Source organism: Lygodium microphyllum, chromosome 11 (assembly GCF_053477565.2).
Source record: "Lygodium microphyllum isolate KBCC chromosome 11, Lygodium_microphyllum_v1.1.10, whole genome shotgun sequence".
NCBI lineage: Eukaryota > Viridiplantae > Streptophyta > Polypodiopsida > Schizaeales > Lygodiaceae > Lygodium > Lygodium microphyllum.
Window position 1 is genome coordinate 159,750,952 of NC_141145.1, and position 17,664 is coordinate 159,768,615.

The 17,664-nt window shown below is 40.6% G+C and overlaps 1 protein-coding gene across 1 annotated transcript in view; it reads left to right on the forward strand.

Moving 5' to 3' along the window:
- The window catches only part of LOC148029579 (agamous-like MADS-box protein AGL11), a 146,147-nt gene extending 142,584 nt beyond the window's left edge, over positions 1 to 3,563 (forward strand). The window contains exons 8-9 of the mRNA XM_087688445.1: positions 2,170 to 2,245; positions 3,212 to 3,563. Coding sequence (XP_087544571.1) covers positions 2,170 to 2,200 — 31 coding nt within the window. The 3' untranslated portion in view covers positions 2,201 to 2,245; positions 3,212 to 3,563. The remainder of the gene's footprint in view (positions 1 to 2,169; positions 2,246 to 3,211) is intronic.
- The last annotated feature ends 14,101 nt before the right edge of the window (positions 3,564 to 17,664 follow it).

Here is a 17,664-nt window from a genome sequence, read left to right on the forward strand (position 1 = left end):
AGAAGATTGGAGAGTGAAATCACAGGTAAAAAAACCCTAAGACTATTGAGGAAGCGGTGAAGATAGCTCAATATCAAGAGAGGAAGACCAAAATAAAAAAAGAGTTAGGGTTTGATGAACCAAGGGAAAGATTAAGTTCAAGGCAAGTTGAGAGAAATGTTTTTGAGGAGCAGAGAGTTAGTTATGTCTATACTGAGAGAGGTATACTATATTCTCTATTTAGGAGAGATGAGTTGACTTGTGAGAAATCAATTGAAGTATGTGAGGAGAAACTCCCTAGGGTGGTTGAGGAGAAAAATACTTGTTTGACTGATTGGAGTGAAGAGTCTAGGAGTTTGAATTCATACCCATTGACCACTGATACTTCTAGTTCAGTGATTAGTGATTTAACTAAAGAAGAGGGATCGACTGATTATACTTTGGAGCTTAAGGACTTTAGAGATGTGCTAGAGATGGATCTGAGTTGTAATGAACAAAATGAGAGACCATATTGTTTTAAGGACCAAGAGTTTTCATGTTCTTTGGGAGACGATGAGAGTCAAGAAAGTTTTGATATTTCTGATGAGGGAAGGTGTGATGAAAATTCTGATAGTCATGGCAATGTTGAAGAGAGTAAAGACAATTTAGAGAGTGAGTTTGTTTGCCTTGGTGATAGTATAGATGGATCTGATTGCTTGAAAGATGAAGAGAGAATGGAGATGAATTTTTGAGTTTGTTAGAAGACCATGAGGGGGAGGGCTTAGAAACTGTAAGTTTTCAAGATGAAGTTAAGGGTTCAAATTTGTTGCCTAATGAGTTTGTGGAGATTTGTTGTGAGTTTGGTGGTGAGTTTATTGATCAAGAGAGTATGGAGGTTTTAGGTTCTGACTTATGTTGTGATTTTGGTGTTGGTGTTGTTGACTCAGTTGAGTCTTGTGAGTTATTTGGTGATGTTTTGAGTAGCCCTGGAGAGGCTTTTGTTTTTGGTGTTGATGATGTGGTTTTGAGTAGACCTAATCTCTTACTCCTTGATAGTTGTGATGATGATTGTTTGGTTGTTTTAGGCAACAATGTCGAAGAGAAAACTTCATTTGAAAGTCTTGCAACTTCTTTGAATTCTCCAAAAGTTTTTGATGAAGTTTGTGATGATTCTGATTGGGGTTTTGATGACCCTGAGAGTGACTAAAGTTTGTGATGGTTTTGATTGGGGTTTTGATGACCCTAAGAGTGACATTAAAGCAGATTGAAAAGTTGAGAGAAGAGAGATCTAACACTAAGGGTAAAAAGTGTGAAGAAAATTGAAAAGTTGTAGTTGAAGAAAAAAGGATTGAAAAGTTGAGAGAAGAGAGATCTAACGCTAAGAGTAAAAAGTGTGAAGAAAATTGGGAAGTTGTAGTTGAAGAAAATTTAACAATTAGGTGTTTGAATGAGGATCATGATTTTAATATGTTGCCTAAGGTGTAAGTATGTGATTTTTGTGGAAAGTCTTATCACATTGTTTGTGAGAATAATGTGGGAAAGATTTTTTGTTGTGTTTGTTTTTTTGAAGAGATGAAGTCTCGTAGTTTGGATGGATGTTTTAAAGAGATTTATTTTTCTTAGATTCTTGCAATGTTTGTGGATGAGTTTGATTTTGGCAACATAGAAAGAGTTCAAACCTTGTTTTAAAACCCTAGCTTTGTCATGTTTTTCTTATGGGAGGATAGGATGGGTATGTGGATTGTAATTGTGGGTGATGAGATGTTTTGCTTTGACAATGTGAGTTGTTTTGAGAAATTTGGATTTGAGAATTTTGAGGATTTCAAAGAGAATTTTTTTGATGATTTTTGTGTGCCCGTTCAAAAGTGGTTTGAGAATGGTGTGTCATGGATTTTTTTGATTTATGAATTTGAAGAACTTAGAGATAGAGCGTTGGATTCGATTTTTTATTGGCTCATAAATGTTGCATCGTTTTATGAAAGAAACTGCTACACATGAATGCTTGCAAACTAGGGGAAGGGCTAAATATGTCAAGCATTTTTGTGAAAACTGAAAAGTCCTAGTCAAATTGTAGTTAGGTTTGATTTCTACTAGCTTAGTTTTTTACATGACTGTTTGTTTTGTTGTTTCCCAATTGGATTTCTTGTGTTTGTTTAGTTTAGGATTTGTTTCTATCATTTTGTTTGATTTGTTGAGTGTGAAACTTGATAGCCTTGGTCGAGCTTGGTATTGTTTTGGATAGGTAGAACCAGAGTTTGCTAGTAGCTGTCGAACATTGTGGAACAAGGTATGTTTTCTTGTCGAGACTCTTGCACATTACGGGGATAATGGGTTCACGAGCACTTCACGTTGCACTTGTTGATGCATTGCACTCGGGGGTCTCTCATGTTCTTATCAAATACTTTCATGCCATGGGTTGGGATTATGCACATTTTGCACTATCATTGAGCATAGCACAGCATGAGATCCACTACAGCTATATGTAGTAACTTTTAGATGCACAAGAGCACCTATCATTGAGCACACACATTTCTTGCACAACATTTGGAATGTTCATCACAAAATTAGGAACCTCTGGTTGAGTGTGTAAGGAGGTTGGGTGAGTTTAGAGGGTCGTGAAGGACGCCATCAATTGTGAGATGGGTTGTTCATATTTGGTCATCATCTTGAGGACCATCATTTCTTGAGTGATTGTGAGATTTTGGATGGGAGGAGTGGAGTGTATCATATCTTTTAAAAGAGCATTGAGAGGTGAGGATAAGGATTTAATTAACAAAGAATTTTGTTTGCATTTTTCATGACGCATGATCACATGTAGATAGACTAGGCACAATATCTTCAGTGCATCCATATTTTTTTTGTGTGAGCATTGTTTGGATGGTAGCATGTCACGAATTCGATCAATTGCATGTTTTCTCAAATCATGTATGGTTGTGTATAAATTTCTCTTTCATATCATATTCCTGCTAGGGCACGCTGCATAAAAAATAGGTTCATATCCAGAGAATATTTATTTTGAAGACTGAAGGATCAAGGGAAAAGGTCGTACGTTTTACATCATCAGCGAGTATTTCTTTATGAATGAAAAGAGGACATATGGAAGTGTGTACAATTACAATAACAATAGGTCAATGAAGGGAATAAGTCATCCAAGATAAAATATGGAGAAAAATGATGCGATTTATGAATACCAATATTTTTTTCCATTTTTAATGGATTTTTGTAATTCTGTTTGCGTTGACTTGTCGACCAGATGCGTTCCGATCATTTTGAGAACCCGAACCACTATATTCGGAGTTTAAATGACAAAGTTATGATCCAAACAAGTTGCGAACAGGCATAGGGCAGAAAAAACAAAAATAGTGAAAAGTAGTAGGAAAGAAAAAGCCAATAGCTGAAAGCAAAAAGCCTAATGTATGTGAGTGTGGATAGAAAACTATATAAGGAGAGGACATTGAAGAGTTAAGGACCTTCCCCCTAATATACAATTGTATTTTGTGAGAGAGGAGAGAGAAGAGGGTCACATGCTAGAGTGAGCTCTTGTCATGCCAATTTGAAAGTTGGAGCTTTTGGGTGTCAAAGCGCCGAGTGTCGGCTCAAGGTTATTAAGGTGCAAGAATATATTTCACTTGGTTTATTTTCGAATTGTTGGTATTTTTGTTGTATTGTATTTGTGTGGTGCTCTACCTGAATTTGGGTTTGAATTGTCTTGAGCTACAAGAGGCGTTGTTTATTGTTTTGTTTTTTTGTGTGTGGTTCGTGTGGTGTCTATCAAAATAATTAAATTTTTATGTTGTGTTGTGCATCCGAAAAAGTCAATTACCCCAACTGGCACTCCTTAACATCTCGTTATCGGGTTGTGAGTGAGGCTTGCTCTCGATCACCGCTCGCATAACAACGTGATCAATCCCCTCCCTACAATTTGCACCAATTTTTGGCACTTGAAAGCAGCTCGTAATCTTCTTTCTTTAGCTCCTTGTTGGCACTCTTTCGTACTTCAAAATGGCTTCATGAGAGCCCCCGACACTTGGCATTTGAGCTTGGCACTTGGTTTGAGCATTATTTTACTCAGTTTTGGACTATTATTTGTTGCTGGAAACTTCAGGGTTGAAGCTATTTATGCTATAGTTGGGTTATGCCTATTCCTCACGGGGTGCTCCCGGCTACTTGGTATGATGTCATGATGTATTTGGACTATGCCACATGTCTTGTTTATGCTTCAGAATGCTTTTGAGCTGAGATTAGAGCTCGATTTGGGTTTGATTGTTACTTCTTTGAAGGTAGCACATGGTTTATGCCTAGGCTACCCAATACAGGTTATGATGTCTTGGTGAATGCTTTATGCCTTGGCTGTGGATGACAGTTGTTTGAGCTCATCTTGACATGCATTTGAGTATTCCCTTGAGCAGTTGGACATTGACTTGGCTTTTTTCGTTACGACTTGGCTTTTTCCATTACAACCTCGGATGCTATATGGGATTTGATGCTCTGATTATGGATCTTGGCTATTACTTGGATGCACTTAGAGGTATTGAGCAGTGAACAGCTCCCTTATTTTGGCAGTTGCCTATTGATCTGTGATTGCTCATTTTCATTTGATATGCGAGATACTTACTAATCAATGGACTTGGATAGTGCTTGGGATTTACAGTTATGGCCATCCTGCTTCTTTTTTTTATGGCATCTATGTTATTTGGGCTACTATTGCCAATGTATGTCAGGGAGCAATTGATCTTTATGGCCACCTGTGTATGCACATGGTCTGCTACTATGTATTTTACACAGCCTCTTACCTGGATGCTTTTACATAGATATTTGGGCTTTTATTGGAGCTTGATTCTTGTAGTTTTATTTGCTACCTACCGTTCTTGGTTGGACATGTATGTCAGGACATGGTATGAGACACTGCAAAGTTATGTATACTCCTATGTTTCGAGGATGCTTATGCATTTATGGCTCTGAGGCATGCTTATGGTTTTATGGTTGCGAGCTACAGTGGTTGGATATGTCATGCTTTTTTCTGCTAGGCTTGTCCATGTGGGAGCTTTTACATCCATGATTGATGCCTTTGTGTTCTCCCCTTCTAGTTTGGATGAGTCCCCTTTGTAGTATTCTATGATGACTTCCAGCTCTTTTAGTCATGCAAAAAGTCCTCTTGATGAGCCTGTTCTCTCTTATGAGAATTCCCTTGATTCTTTGAGCTCCTTGGATGTATTGGAAAGCCCTACTCATGCTATCACAGAGCAGTTGTCCTCTTCTACAGGTTTTACAAGTTTTGTTTGCTTTCATTGTGGAAAGACAAGGCATGTGAAGCGTAAATGCTTCAAGTGGATTAGAGATCAGAAAAGATTGTGCCGCACTAGGCATGAGAGCAGAGTCAGTGATACAGTAGGTGAGACCAATGCTGATAGTGGTATGGTGCATATAGTTACCCATGATGATGCAGCTGAGCCTAGACTCCTAGCATCGTGTAACCCTGCATATTACTTGCTTAGTGATATGGCCTATACCTTTGATTGGATTTTAGACAGTATGGCATCTTGTCATGTTACTCCACATTGAGCTTGGTTCTCTTCTTAGAGGGAGGTTGATGGATGTATTTCTTTGGGCCTTGAGTATGATTGTCATGTTATTGGTACAGGGAATATACATTTGGCTTTGCCAAATGGGTCTTCTCGTATACTCTGTGATGTCTTGCATATACCTACACTCAGTAAGAGCCTAATCTCTATCACTCAATTTCATGGTGCAAGATATTATGTCTCTCTTGGGGATACTTCATGAAAAATCTGTCATGGTTGCTTGGTATTGGGCAAAGGTGCTAGATATGGCAATGATTATGTAGTACATGTCTCTCATGTGGGAGATTTTATGGTTACAGTTACACAGATATTCCCTTGAGCAGTTGGACATTGACTTGGCTTTTTCTGTTACGACTTGGCTTTTTCCGTTACAACCTTAGATGCTATATGGGATTTGACGCTCTGATTATGGATCTTGGCTATTACTTGGATGCACTTACATGTATTGAGCAGTGAACTGCTCCCTTGTTTTGGTAATTGCCTATTGATCTATGATTGCTCATTTGCATTTGATATGCGGGATACTTACTGATCAATGGACTTGGATAGTGCTTGGGATTTACAATTATAGTCGTCCTACTTCTCTATTTTATGGCATCTATGCTATTTGGGCTGCTATTGCTAGTGTATGTCAGGAAGCAATTGATCTTTATGGCCACCTGTGTATGCATGTGGTCTGCTCCTATGTATTTTACATAGCCTCTTACCTAGATGCTTTTACACAGATATTTGGGCTTTTATTGGAGCTTGATTCTTGTAGGTTTATTTTGGTTGGACATGTATGTGAGTACATGGTATGAGATTGATTCTTGTAGGTTTATTTGCCACCTGTCGTTCTTGGTTGGGCATGTATGTGAGTACATGGTATGAGACACTGCAAAGTTATGTATAGTCCTATGTTTCGGGGATGCTTATGCATTTATGGCTCTGAGGCATGCTTATGCTTTTTTGGTTGTGAGCTACAGTGGTTGGATATGTCATGCTTTTGTCTGCTAGGCTTGTCCGTGTGGGAGCTTTTGCATCCACGGTTGATGCCTTTGTGTTCTCCCCTTCTAGTTTGGATGAGTCCCCTTTGCAGTATGCTATGATGACTTCCAGCTCTTTTAGTCATGCAGACAATCCTCTTGATGAGCCTATTCTCTCTTATGAGAGTTCCCTTGATTCTTTGAGCTCCTTGGATGTATTGGAAATCCCTACTCATGCTATTATAGAGCAGTTGTCCTCTTCTACAGGTTTTATAGGTTTTGTTTGCTTTCATTTTGGAAAGACAAGGCATGTGAAGTGTAAATGCTTCAAGTGGACTAGAGAGTAGAAAAGATTGCACCGCACTGGACATGAGAGGAGAGTCAGTAATACAGTAGGTGAGACCACTGTTGATAGTGGTATGGTGCATGTAGTTACCCATGATGATGTAGCTGAGCCTAGACTCCTGGCATCATGTAATCCTGTAGATTACTTGCTTAGTGATATGGCCTATACCTTTGATTAGCTTTTAGATAGTATGGCATCTTGTCATGTTACTCCACACAGAGCTTGGTTCTCTTCTTAGAGGGAGGTTGATGGATGTATATATTTGGACCTTGAGCATGATTGTCATGTTATTGGTACAGGGGATATACACTTGGCTTTGCCAAATTGTAATGTGTCCACTAGTATCATCCAGGACACGTCTCAGCAGTCCATCGGAAAGGATGTCTACAAGCTCCACCCGGCACTCCCATGGAATGTTACGGGTTTGCGATCTAGGGCTTTTTGCGTCTGCCACGTAGCGGAAGTATTTCGGCCGTTCCCACTTAGGATCAACCTAAATTAGGGTTTTCTTGATTGGTCATTTCCTAATAGCAGCTAGCGTCGGACCCAAGCGAACTACTTTACACACAAACTCCAGGTCGGAAGCGAAATCACGCTGCACTTGGTTTAAGGAGAATGGGAAACGAGAGGGATGCAAAGCTCAACCTCTCTACCATAAGGCATAGTCCCATTCCGTTCCCCTAAAACAACGTAAATCGGGTTAAAACATAACTCTAGGTCAATGCTTTTATTGTTCATGTCCTTTTATGATCATCCCACTATTCCTCGCGATTTGAGAAAAATTCCCGGCCAACCGGGACCACCCATCCGTAGGACGGACCTATGGCCCATCCTCCGCACTTTCCTCGGGTTGTTTTAGTTATTTAATTACCTAACACATTAGTTGGACAGGTAACAACTAGCTTCTTTAATTAACCCATTAGGCACTGGTTCCTTCATGTAATCTTATCACTTGACATAGAAAAACAATATTAGACAAGTTCCTTATTAACAAGTCATCTTATTTATCTTTGAAATACAAAGAGTTCCGCCTGTAGGCTTATCCACAATCCACCCGAAGGCTATTCAGCAATCCACAAGGATCACTATTCAAAGTTTCCGCCCGTAGACTAGTATGCAGTCCTCGAGATCCAATCCTGAGTCACATTAGCCTCTTGTGCAGGACCCGGAAGGCGAGGGACTTACGGCTAGAGCCCCCCTGGTACCCAAGCGTCGTCCTGCTCCAAGTAGCGCTTAACGGAGAGACCTCTCACGACGGGTTCGGTCCACGTTCCCGACGCGGTCAACAACCCCCTTTGTTAGGGTGAAGCAGGTAGTCGGGGGTAACCGAAGATGCCTCTCCCTTCACGCCTTCAACCTAAAGTATAGATATTCATTTATCTTTTAATTCATTGGTCAAACAAGTCAAACAGTGCTCTAAAATTTGTAGCAAGCACAAACATTTCCATTGATCGTTTTTATTGGCAAACTGCTAAGGAATGAATCCTTCCTTTCAAATGCATCTAGCATTCGATCCGAGATGACTTGCAACTTGGCAATATCCCCTATATCCTATTAACCCAACTTGGTCAAACCTTAAGGTTCATTGGGTACTCCAGTTTTCTGGTCTTTAATCTTCACTTAATCTTCCTTACTCAAGAAGGATATCAAAGTATACATCCTCTTGCAAGATAACTTGCATAAGGATCTGCCTTCCTCGTTGCGAGAATTTGGCCTTTCTTCTTGTGATCCAATCACAAGACCATATGACTCCGTACTTGCTGTGCAAGTGCCACATCATACTATGGGATAATAGAGTCACGAAACAATTTGTTTCAGGTTCTTTAAGCTAACGTCGTTAGACCTAGGGTTTCCTAGCTTCATTTTTGTAAGATTCTCAGGGTCAAACCCTAGATCCTTTTACGATTACAATTCATTGTCCCTACATTCAATGAATGTGGGTAAGTATTTAAGGTATAGATGTTACTTGGAATTTAACTTATTCCCAATGAGTACTTCGTAGCATAGGCGTTTTAAGTTTATATAAATTAAGTTAACTCTAGAAGATAATTTCGAGATTACTTCCACTTGATTCATTGTCTATGTGTAACCCTAACTTATTGATTTGAGGTTAGGCATAGGTTAGGTTAATTTCAACTAATCTTCCATTTTCTTTGCAAACACAACTCATGCTAAATAAGCAGCCTTTTTCTTGCTAAGTTATGCAGTTAACAATGATAATTTCATAGAGTTTATGCATCGTAAGAGTCACTTTATGATTTGCACTTTCCATGATGATTCATTGTAAAAGAATAGGGTTTAATAGTACGAGATGCAGTTTCATACCTTTAGGCTTAACCGAAGTATACTATTTTAATGGGTAACAATCTAGCTCATAATTCATTTCCATGCATAAAGCTATTTGTTAAAAATACGTTTATGCTTTATTTATTTTACATGTTCCATTAAATATTCCTTCGTCGTGAACAATTAGGACAAAATATATCCTATCTCTAACAATTCATCTTGCATGATTGAATTACAACGATATAAAATTAAGAAGGAAAAACCTGGGTTTGGGGTGAGATATCCACATGGATACCGGGAGATGACCCTCCCGTGACTGCGCCTTGGACTTTCTTAGGAGGCATCGCAATTGTAGTCATTCGGACGTGGAAGCAGCTTTTACAACTCTTCTTTGGAATTCCACCGTCGCTCCCTTGCACCGTTCGTCAAAAGTAGTTTTTTGGAAGGCTCCCTCCTTAAAATCGAGAAATTCGAAAGGGTGTTTCAGAATCTTTTACGACTAAGACCCATTGAAGCCATGGGGAAGGTTTAATGGCCTTTTAATGACTCGTTCAAACAATGAATGAAAAGGGATGGAAAAGACACAAGGAGCGGGAGAGAACTCCAAGGAAATATAGTAACCGTAAAGGTTATAAGTAAGGACAAAGGACCTTAGGTCAAACTTGGAGGGAAGGGGTTTCAATACGCCACAAGGGAAGGGCTAGGGAAGGTTTTAACACAGAGGAAAGAGGGGTGGTTCCAAGGAAAAGGAATAGGGGTTTTAAGAGATTAACATGGGGGATGTGGTTCCAAGGGAAAAAACAAAAGGGCTTAAGGATAGGGGTTGTTAAAATCACAGGGAAGATAATAATCCCAAAAGAAAGGACTTAAGGGTAAAACATGGGGTTCCAACCCTCATGGGAGAGAGCCATATAATGTATTTAGACACGGAGGTGTTTTAGGCTTAAGGGATAAGAGGGGTGATAAGACCTTTAAAGCCTAAAGGCTCAAGGGATAGGGGGGTTGATAAGACACCGGGGGGGGGGGGGGGGGTGTGGGAGGGGGGTGAAAGGGGGCTTAAAGGGTTTTAAAACCTGGGGTGAAAGGGCTAAAGGGGGCTTATCTAGCCCCTTAGAAGCTTCTCTTTAGAAGCTTCTATGCTTCATATGTGGCAAGGAGGGAGATTGAACGTCGTGTCGGTGACGGACTGGGGGCCTTCTGTGAGGCGGCGAGGCCTACAACTGCAGGCGGTAGTGCTAGAAGGACTGGCAGCATTTAGTTGTCCCTCCCTTCTCTTAGCAGCGGTACTGCATGGTGATATGGTGGCAGTGTCGTCCTCTCCAACTCTGGTCTTCTCCCCTCCTTTAGCCATGCGCCCCCCCCCCCCCCCAGTTATATAGGGGAGGGGATAAGATCCTCCCCTCCCTCATACCCCTCATACGTGTTGATGGCATGCATCTCACACCCCTAAGAGCACCCACCGAGGTGCTTCTGCGACCTTTCTATTCCCGTCCCCTTCCAGCACAACAGTTAGTTGGGGAGGGGAATAATAAAAAATTTTGCATTATCGTGGCATTTATCAAAACTATCCATTGAAAGGATTAGTTCACGCGAAGAGAAATGTAGAACTTTACATTCTCTCCCCCTTAGAGGAATCGAGATGTCCTCATCTTGAGATAAACTAGGGATATTGATGGTTGAGAGTGCCTTCATGTATCCAAGTGGCATCCTCTTCGGGATAATCTTTCCAGTGGACGAGGCATTCTCTCAGGGTTCTGGATCTTAATTGTCTCTCTCTAATATCTAAGATCCTATCAGGCCTTAGTTCAAGGACTCCTTGACTAGGCATTACAACTTGTCGGTCATCAAGTACATGGTTAGGATTAGGTACATAATTTTTCAATAGGCTGATATGGAATACATTATAAACTTTTAGATTCTCAGGGAGTTGTAGTTTATAAGCATTAGGTCCTAGGCATTTGAGGATCTTGTATGGCCCACAATACCTTGGACTTAGCTTCTTGCAATCTCTTAAGGATAGAGAACTCTTTTTAGGGCATACGCGAATGAAGACCATGTTTCCTTCTTCGAAGACCCTTTCTTGACGCTTCAAATCCACGTATGCCTTCTGTCTATCCTTGGCTGCTTGTATGTCTTGTCTTATTGACTTTATTTGGTCATCCATCACTTCCAACATCAGTCTTGAAGCTTCAACCCTTAAGGTTGGATCAGAAAAGTTAAGGGGACTTCTGCAGTCATGACCATATAATGCTTGGAAAGGGATCATCTGAATGCTTTGCTGGTAAGAAGCATTATAGGCGAATTCAATCAAATGCAAGTATTGAATCCACCTCTTCGGCTCTTGACAGCAGTATGCCCTAAGCATATCCTCGATGACTTGATTTACTTGCTCTGTTTGGCCATCCGTTTGGGGATGGTAGGTGGTGCTAAAACAAAGTTGAGTCCCAATAGCTTTAAAGATAGCTCTCCAAACGTGTGATGTGAAAAGAGAATCACGATCACTAATGATTCTTCTGGGTAAACCATGTAGCTTGAATATCTCCTTGATAAACAATCTTGCAATGGCTGAGGCTTTATAGTTTGTCTTTATTGGAATAAGGTGTGCAACCTTAGTAAGCATGTCAACCACAACCATGATGGAGTTGTATCCTCCCTGGACTTGGGGTAGGCCTACAACAAAATCCATACTGATGAATTCCCATTTCATTTGGGGGATGTCAAGCGGTTGCAGTTTCCCTGGCATCATGACATGTTCGACTTTGATACCTTGGTAGGACAAACACTCGGTGACATATTTGAGAACGTCACCTTTGAGCCTCTCCCAATGGTAGCTCTTCCTAACTACATTAAGAGTCTTAGCATAGCCAAGATGTCCTGCGAAAGGAGAATCATGAGCTTCCCACAATATCTTCTGCTTAAGTTATTGACTTGCTGGTATACACAGTCTTGTTCTATAGTAGACAAGTCCACTATTGATAGAAAATTCATGATACTTAGCCTGCAATTTTTTATTTTGATCCTTGATAAAGATCTCCCTTAGCATTGTTTGGTAGGCTGGATCATGGCATGCATCCTCTCTAGCTAACTCAAGTATAGGGTTGTTTGGCATAGTTACTTTTGTAGCTAGAGATCTAGCTGTTGATGGATTTTGCAAGATTAGGGAATTTAGGAATACCTTGCGACTAATGCATCGGCAACTACATTCTCTTTCCCTGGTCGGTACTTGATTTCAAAGTCATATTACTCCAATACTTCAATCCACCGACGTTGCCTCATGTTGAGCTCATTCTGGGTAAAGATCCATTTGAGACTCTTATGGTCAGTTACTAGAGTAAACTTGTTACCCAACAGGTAGTGTCTCCAAAGCTTTAGAGCATGGATGACAGCTAGTAATTCCAGATCATGCGTAGCATAATTCTTTTCATGACTCTTCAATTTCCTTGAAGAGTATGCTACTAGATGACCTTCCTGCATAAGTACATACCCCAAGGCAAGAATGCTAGCATCAATTACTACCTCGAACTCCTTATTGAGGTCTGGAAGTTTTAGAATAGGTGCTCATACCAAACTTTGCTTCAATTTGTCGAAGCTATTTTGTTTGGGAGTTGACCATGCAATGGAAGTTTGCTTCTTCAGTAAGTCCGTCAGAGGTGCTACAATCAAAGCATAGTTTTTTATGAAGACCCTATACCATCCTGTCAATCCAAGAAAGCTACGTATCTCTTTGATGGATACTGGTATTGGCCACTCAAGCACATCTCTGACCTTGGCTGGGTCCACTAATATTCCTTCTACTGATACTATGAATCCCAGATATTCAATCTGACGCTTGAAGAATGCACACTTCTTCATTTTAGCATACAGCTTATGTGACCTCATTGTCTCAAGGAAAATCCGAAGTTGGGGTTCATGATCTTCTTCTTGTTTAGAATAGACTAAAGTTTCATCGAAGAAGACAAGTACGAAATCATCAAGATATGGCCTAAAGATATCCTGCATTAACTTATTAAAGGTGGCAGGTGCATTCGTAAGCCCGAATGACATAACTAGGAACTCAAAGTGCCCATATCTTGTATTGAAGGCCGTCTTTCGGATATCTTCTTCCTTGATCCTTATCTAATAGTAACCTAACCTGAGATCAATTTTGGATAAGATCTTCGCACCCTGAAGACGATCAAGAAGCTCATCTATTCTAGGAATAGGATACTTGTTCTTGACTGTTGATTGATTCAACCCTCGGTAATCAATACATAGTCGAAGTGTCCCATCCTTCTTTTTCTGGAATAGTACTGGAGCTCCCCAGGGTGAACTACTAGGATGGATGTAGCCCTGATCTAGCAGTTGCTTGAGTTGTTCCTTCAGCTCAATTGCTTTTGTTATGGACATTCTATAAGGTCTCTTTGCAATTGGCGTAGCTCCTGGTAGTAACCTAATTTCATGATCCACTTCTCTTTGAGGCGGAAGTTCAGTCAACTCTTCAGGGAATACATCCGCGTATTCCTTTAGCCAAGAAGGTCCCTCATGAGACTCTTGCTTTTGATCTAATTTGTTGAGTTTGATCAAGTAAAGAGGTAATCCTTTTCTGACTCCTTTTATGATCCGAGATGCTTTGGCCAATTGGATTCTTGGCACTCCTGCCTCACCTTGAGTTGTGACTAATTCCCTTTCAGAGTTTCGAAAGGAAACTTGACCCTTTCCACAGTGAATGTGGGCGTCGTTAGGCTTAAGCCAATCAATTCCTAGTAGACACTCATGGATACCTGAATTCATGACTCTGAATTTGACCGAAGTTTTCTTTCCTCCCAAGAAGAATTCCACCTTAGCAGTTTTCCTGGTACAAGTAACCTCACGACCATTTTCCAATTCCACAAGCAGGGTAGGTGCTTCTACTGTGGCTATTCCTAATCTTTTTACACATGCCGGTGAGATAAAGGAATGTGTACTGCCACAATCAATCAAGGTCTTGAAACCTTTACCTTGATAGTCCGACGGTGTCTGAATCACCGAGAACTGGCGATTTGGCCCTTTCTTGTGTAAAGCGGCATGGATTGTCGCCCTTTCAAACTCTGCTTCCATGATCGGATCTTCTTCTTCTTCTTCTTCTTCTTCTTCGCACATTTGTCTATTGGCAATGCAGGCGGATCTTCCTCTGCCTCGGGAAGCAGCTCCTTGACCACGGCCTGTTCCTTAGAAAGGCACTTGGCGATGTCCTCCACCAAGCTTGGGACATTGCCTCTTGAAGTGACCGAGTTCGTTGCAGTGGAAACAATGGAGGTTTCGGCCATTACTTTGAGTAGGAACAAAGTTGTTGACATTATTCGTCCTTGCTTTCTTTCTTTGTCCCTGATTATGTCCTTGAACTCTCTTTATTTGAGGTTTGAATGCTCCTCTGTTCGGGTCATTATAAGACCAAGTTTTGTTACCCCTTGTTCTAGCTTGCACCTCCTAAATTATAGGCGCCACTCGAATGAGTGCGTCCTAAAGATCTGATGGATGCATAGATTCAAGACGAGTATTGACTGGTGGATTTAATCCCGCACAAAATTTAGACACCTGCTGTGTCATGTCCATCTGCGGTGCATACTTAAGAAGTGAGACAAATTTAGAATAGTATGCATCAAGCGTGAGCCCCAGCTGTTTTAGCTCGTAGAACTCATTCATTTTCTGCGTGCGATAAGCAAGTGGTAAATATCTTCCTTGCATAGCTTTCTTCAGCTTCTCCCAGGTAACGGATCCCTCTGTGATCCCTTGATCCCTGCACCATTGCTTCCAGCAAAGCCTGGCTTTGCCAGTGAGCTTTAGCTTGGCGAGCATAGCCTAATTGGCAGGTGCAGTACCGACTGCTTCAAAGTAATCCTCCATGGATTCAATCCAAATTTCAGCATCAGCTTGGACGAATCTACCTCTCCCGTCAAACTGGGTGGCTTAATCTGCTTGAGAAGGAACTTCTTCTCCTGGATCATAGCAGTACTTGATGTAGGAGGCGAATTAGGAACATGTACCTGGGGTTGTGCCTGAATAAAGGTTTTCTTAGCGTTATTATACGATAATCGTCATTAATTTATATTACATCTTCAATTCCGCTATCATGTAACCAATGTAGCTACTTAACTTTTGCACAATCAGACATTGATAAAAAGAAGTCTTTATTTGTATTTATATTGCCATAGCCCTTTCGAATACAACATTTCATGCGATGATAAACCAACTGTTACATTTAGTTTGGGGAGAACAACGTTGTATTACATTTATCTACAGGAACTGTATAATAGTAAGGTTTCGGGTCATGGATCTTTAGGAATCGGTAAGTCATTGGAAGTTCAGGATATCCTTTCCGTTGGAATCCATACTTCTCATGGCGGCCCAACACTTTAATCCTGTCAGTGAGGATTACACGGATTTCTTCCTCATATACATATGAGTTCATCTCAACCCTCCAACCTCGAATATGTAAAGTTGAGTTTACGTGAGCTTCCACAAAAATGAACAGCTTCACAACTTTTAGGTCTTCCAACCACTTGATCCTCTTTAGGTTAGTCTGTAGATAAGCAAACTGGTGGGCGGCTATATAGTAGATTCCTAAAGCACCCGTCCATCTTCGTTCCATGTACAAAGGTGATGGATTATAGATCTACTCCAGGATGTTCATCATCCCAATCCTTTGCCTATAAAGCGGAGAATGCATTGCAGTCATAAACATGACTCGAAATACCAAGAACTTGTTCCATGCTTCGTAATTCTGCAAGACAGCATTGAAGGTAAGGAAATGTTTGGACAGCAACATTTTCTTTACTTCATCTTATTAAGATTTCCTAAAAACAATTCCGTTGTTGATCAGCTCTGATACCAATTGTAACGTGTCCACTGAACACGGTCTTTTTTCCCCACTTTTCCAATTCTTCTTCAATAATCTCATCTTCTTTGGTATATCCATTGAGACTAGCTCCCATCCATCTTGGAAGAAGAGAAGTGACTCCATCTTCACTTTCCAAGTGTAGCATAGTTGGTGTCATTGAGATTTTTTGCTCTCTCCATGTAAGGTGTCCGCCTATTGGCTATCTAGGTAGGCTTTTAGCGGTCCATCGACAAATCTAAGCAACGCTACTCGGAATTTCCATGGAATTTTATGGGGTTTGTCGCCTAGGGTTTCTCAAGTCCACCTCAGAATGGAACGTTCGCAGCCAAACCCACTAGGCTCGACCTGAAATCTGGGCTCCTAGGGGTCAAGGTCTCTTAACAATATTCTAGCGTTGGATTCTAGACATCCTCCATTATGCAGAGATACCCAATCCGAAGTAGATCTGTGCCACACTTGGTTCAAAGAGAATGGAAAACTAGAGGGATGCGCTGCTCAACCTCTCTGCCGGTAGGGTATAGTCCCATTCCGATCCCCTAAAACGGCATGAATTAGGGTTCTATTCTAACACTTACTAAGAGCCAGTCGTTAGTAAAACCTTGTGAGAGGCCTCCTAGTTCTCTAGGACCACCCTACTATAGGATAAACCTGTCGGGGGTTCTGCCCATCCGCTTCCCTCAATAGGCGTTCTTTAGTTATCTAATTAGATCCTATCACATTTATTTGTGACATTTAAAATCAGCTTCTTTAATTAAGCCTTTTAGGAAATGAGGTTTGTTCGTGTAATTTACAGCACAAACATGAATATAGACCAAGCAATCTATTGACAAACAAGTTCAAAAAAGTTCCTTAACTTATCTTCAAGTTAATCTTTGTCTCCTCCCCATACATGAGAAACTCCATATCCCTTCTGTCCAACAGAAGTAAATGGTCCAAATCACATGACACCACAAATTCTATCCTTTATCTAAAATAGGATCTCCCAACATGCCCAGATGTTGGGGGCCACACAGGTCTTCAACTCCATTCTAGACCTAGCAAGGGGTGTCCAGAGCTCCACCTGACCTGCAAGCTGTCTAAGAGTGAAACATCATTCCTGTGGTTGGCCTTTTCACTACTCAACCTTTGGCCCATGAATCAAGCAGTGCCCTCTTTAGGTTAATCCACAGTGCGATCATGGAGGTGATCCACCCGTGCAATATATCCTTCCTTAATTAAATCCTTTAAGAATCAAGCACAACAAGGCATTCAACTCTAATATCATTTTCCAAGAAAACATTCCTTTATCCCCATGGCAACTTGTCATCATAGACCTCGACCATGCATTTGCGATAAAGCACAAGGACTTGGAATAATCATCCAAACAACAAACCAACAACCAATTGAATGTAAAAGCATTTAGGATGTTGTTTGACCAATGAACAAAACCAATTGTATTCTTCCCAAAATATGCAAGAATAGATGTGACATTATTTCCATTGCATATCTACTCTCCTCCTTGGGATCAAAGAGTGATTCTATGTAAAGTTTACTTAACACTTGTATGCACCATTTTTAATGTCATTCTTTTTACGATTATGCCATTCATAACCCTTGATTGATTTTTCATTGTAATTGCTTCTATCAATGAATAATCCATATGCAACTAGGTGCAATTAACTTCCCTTGATA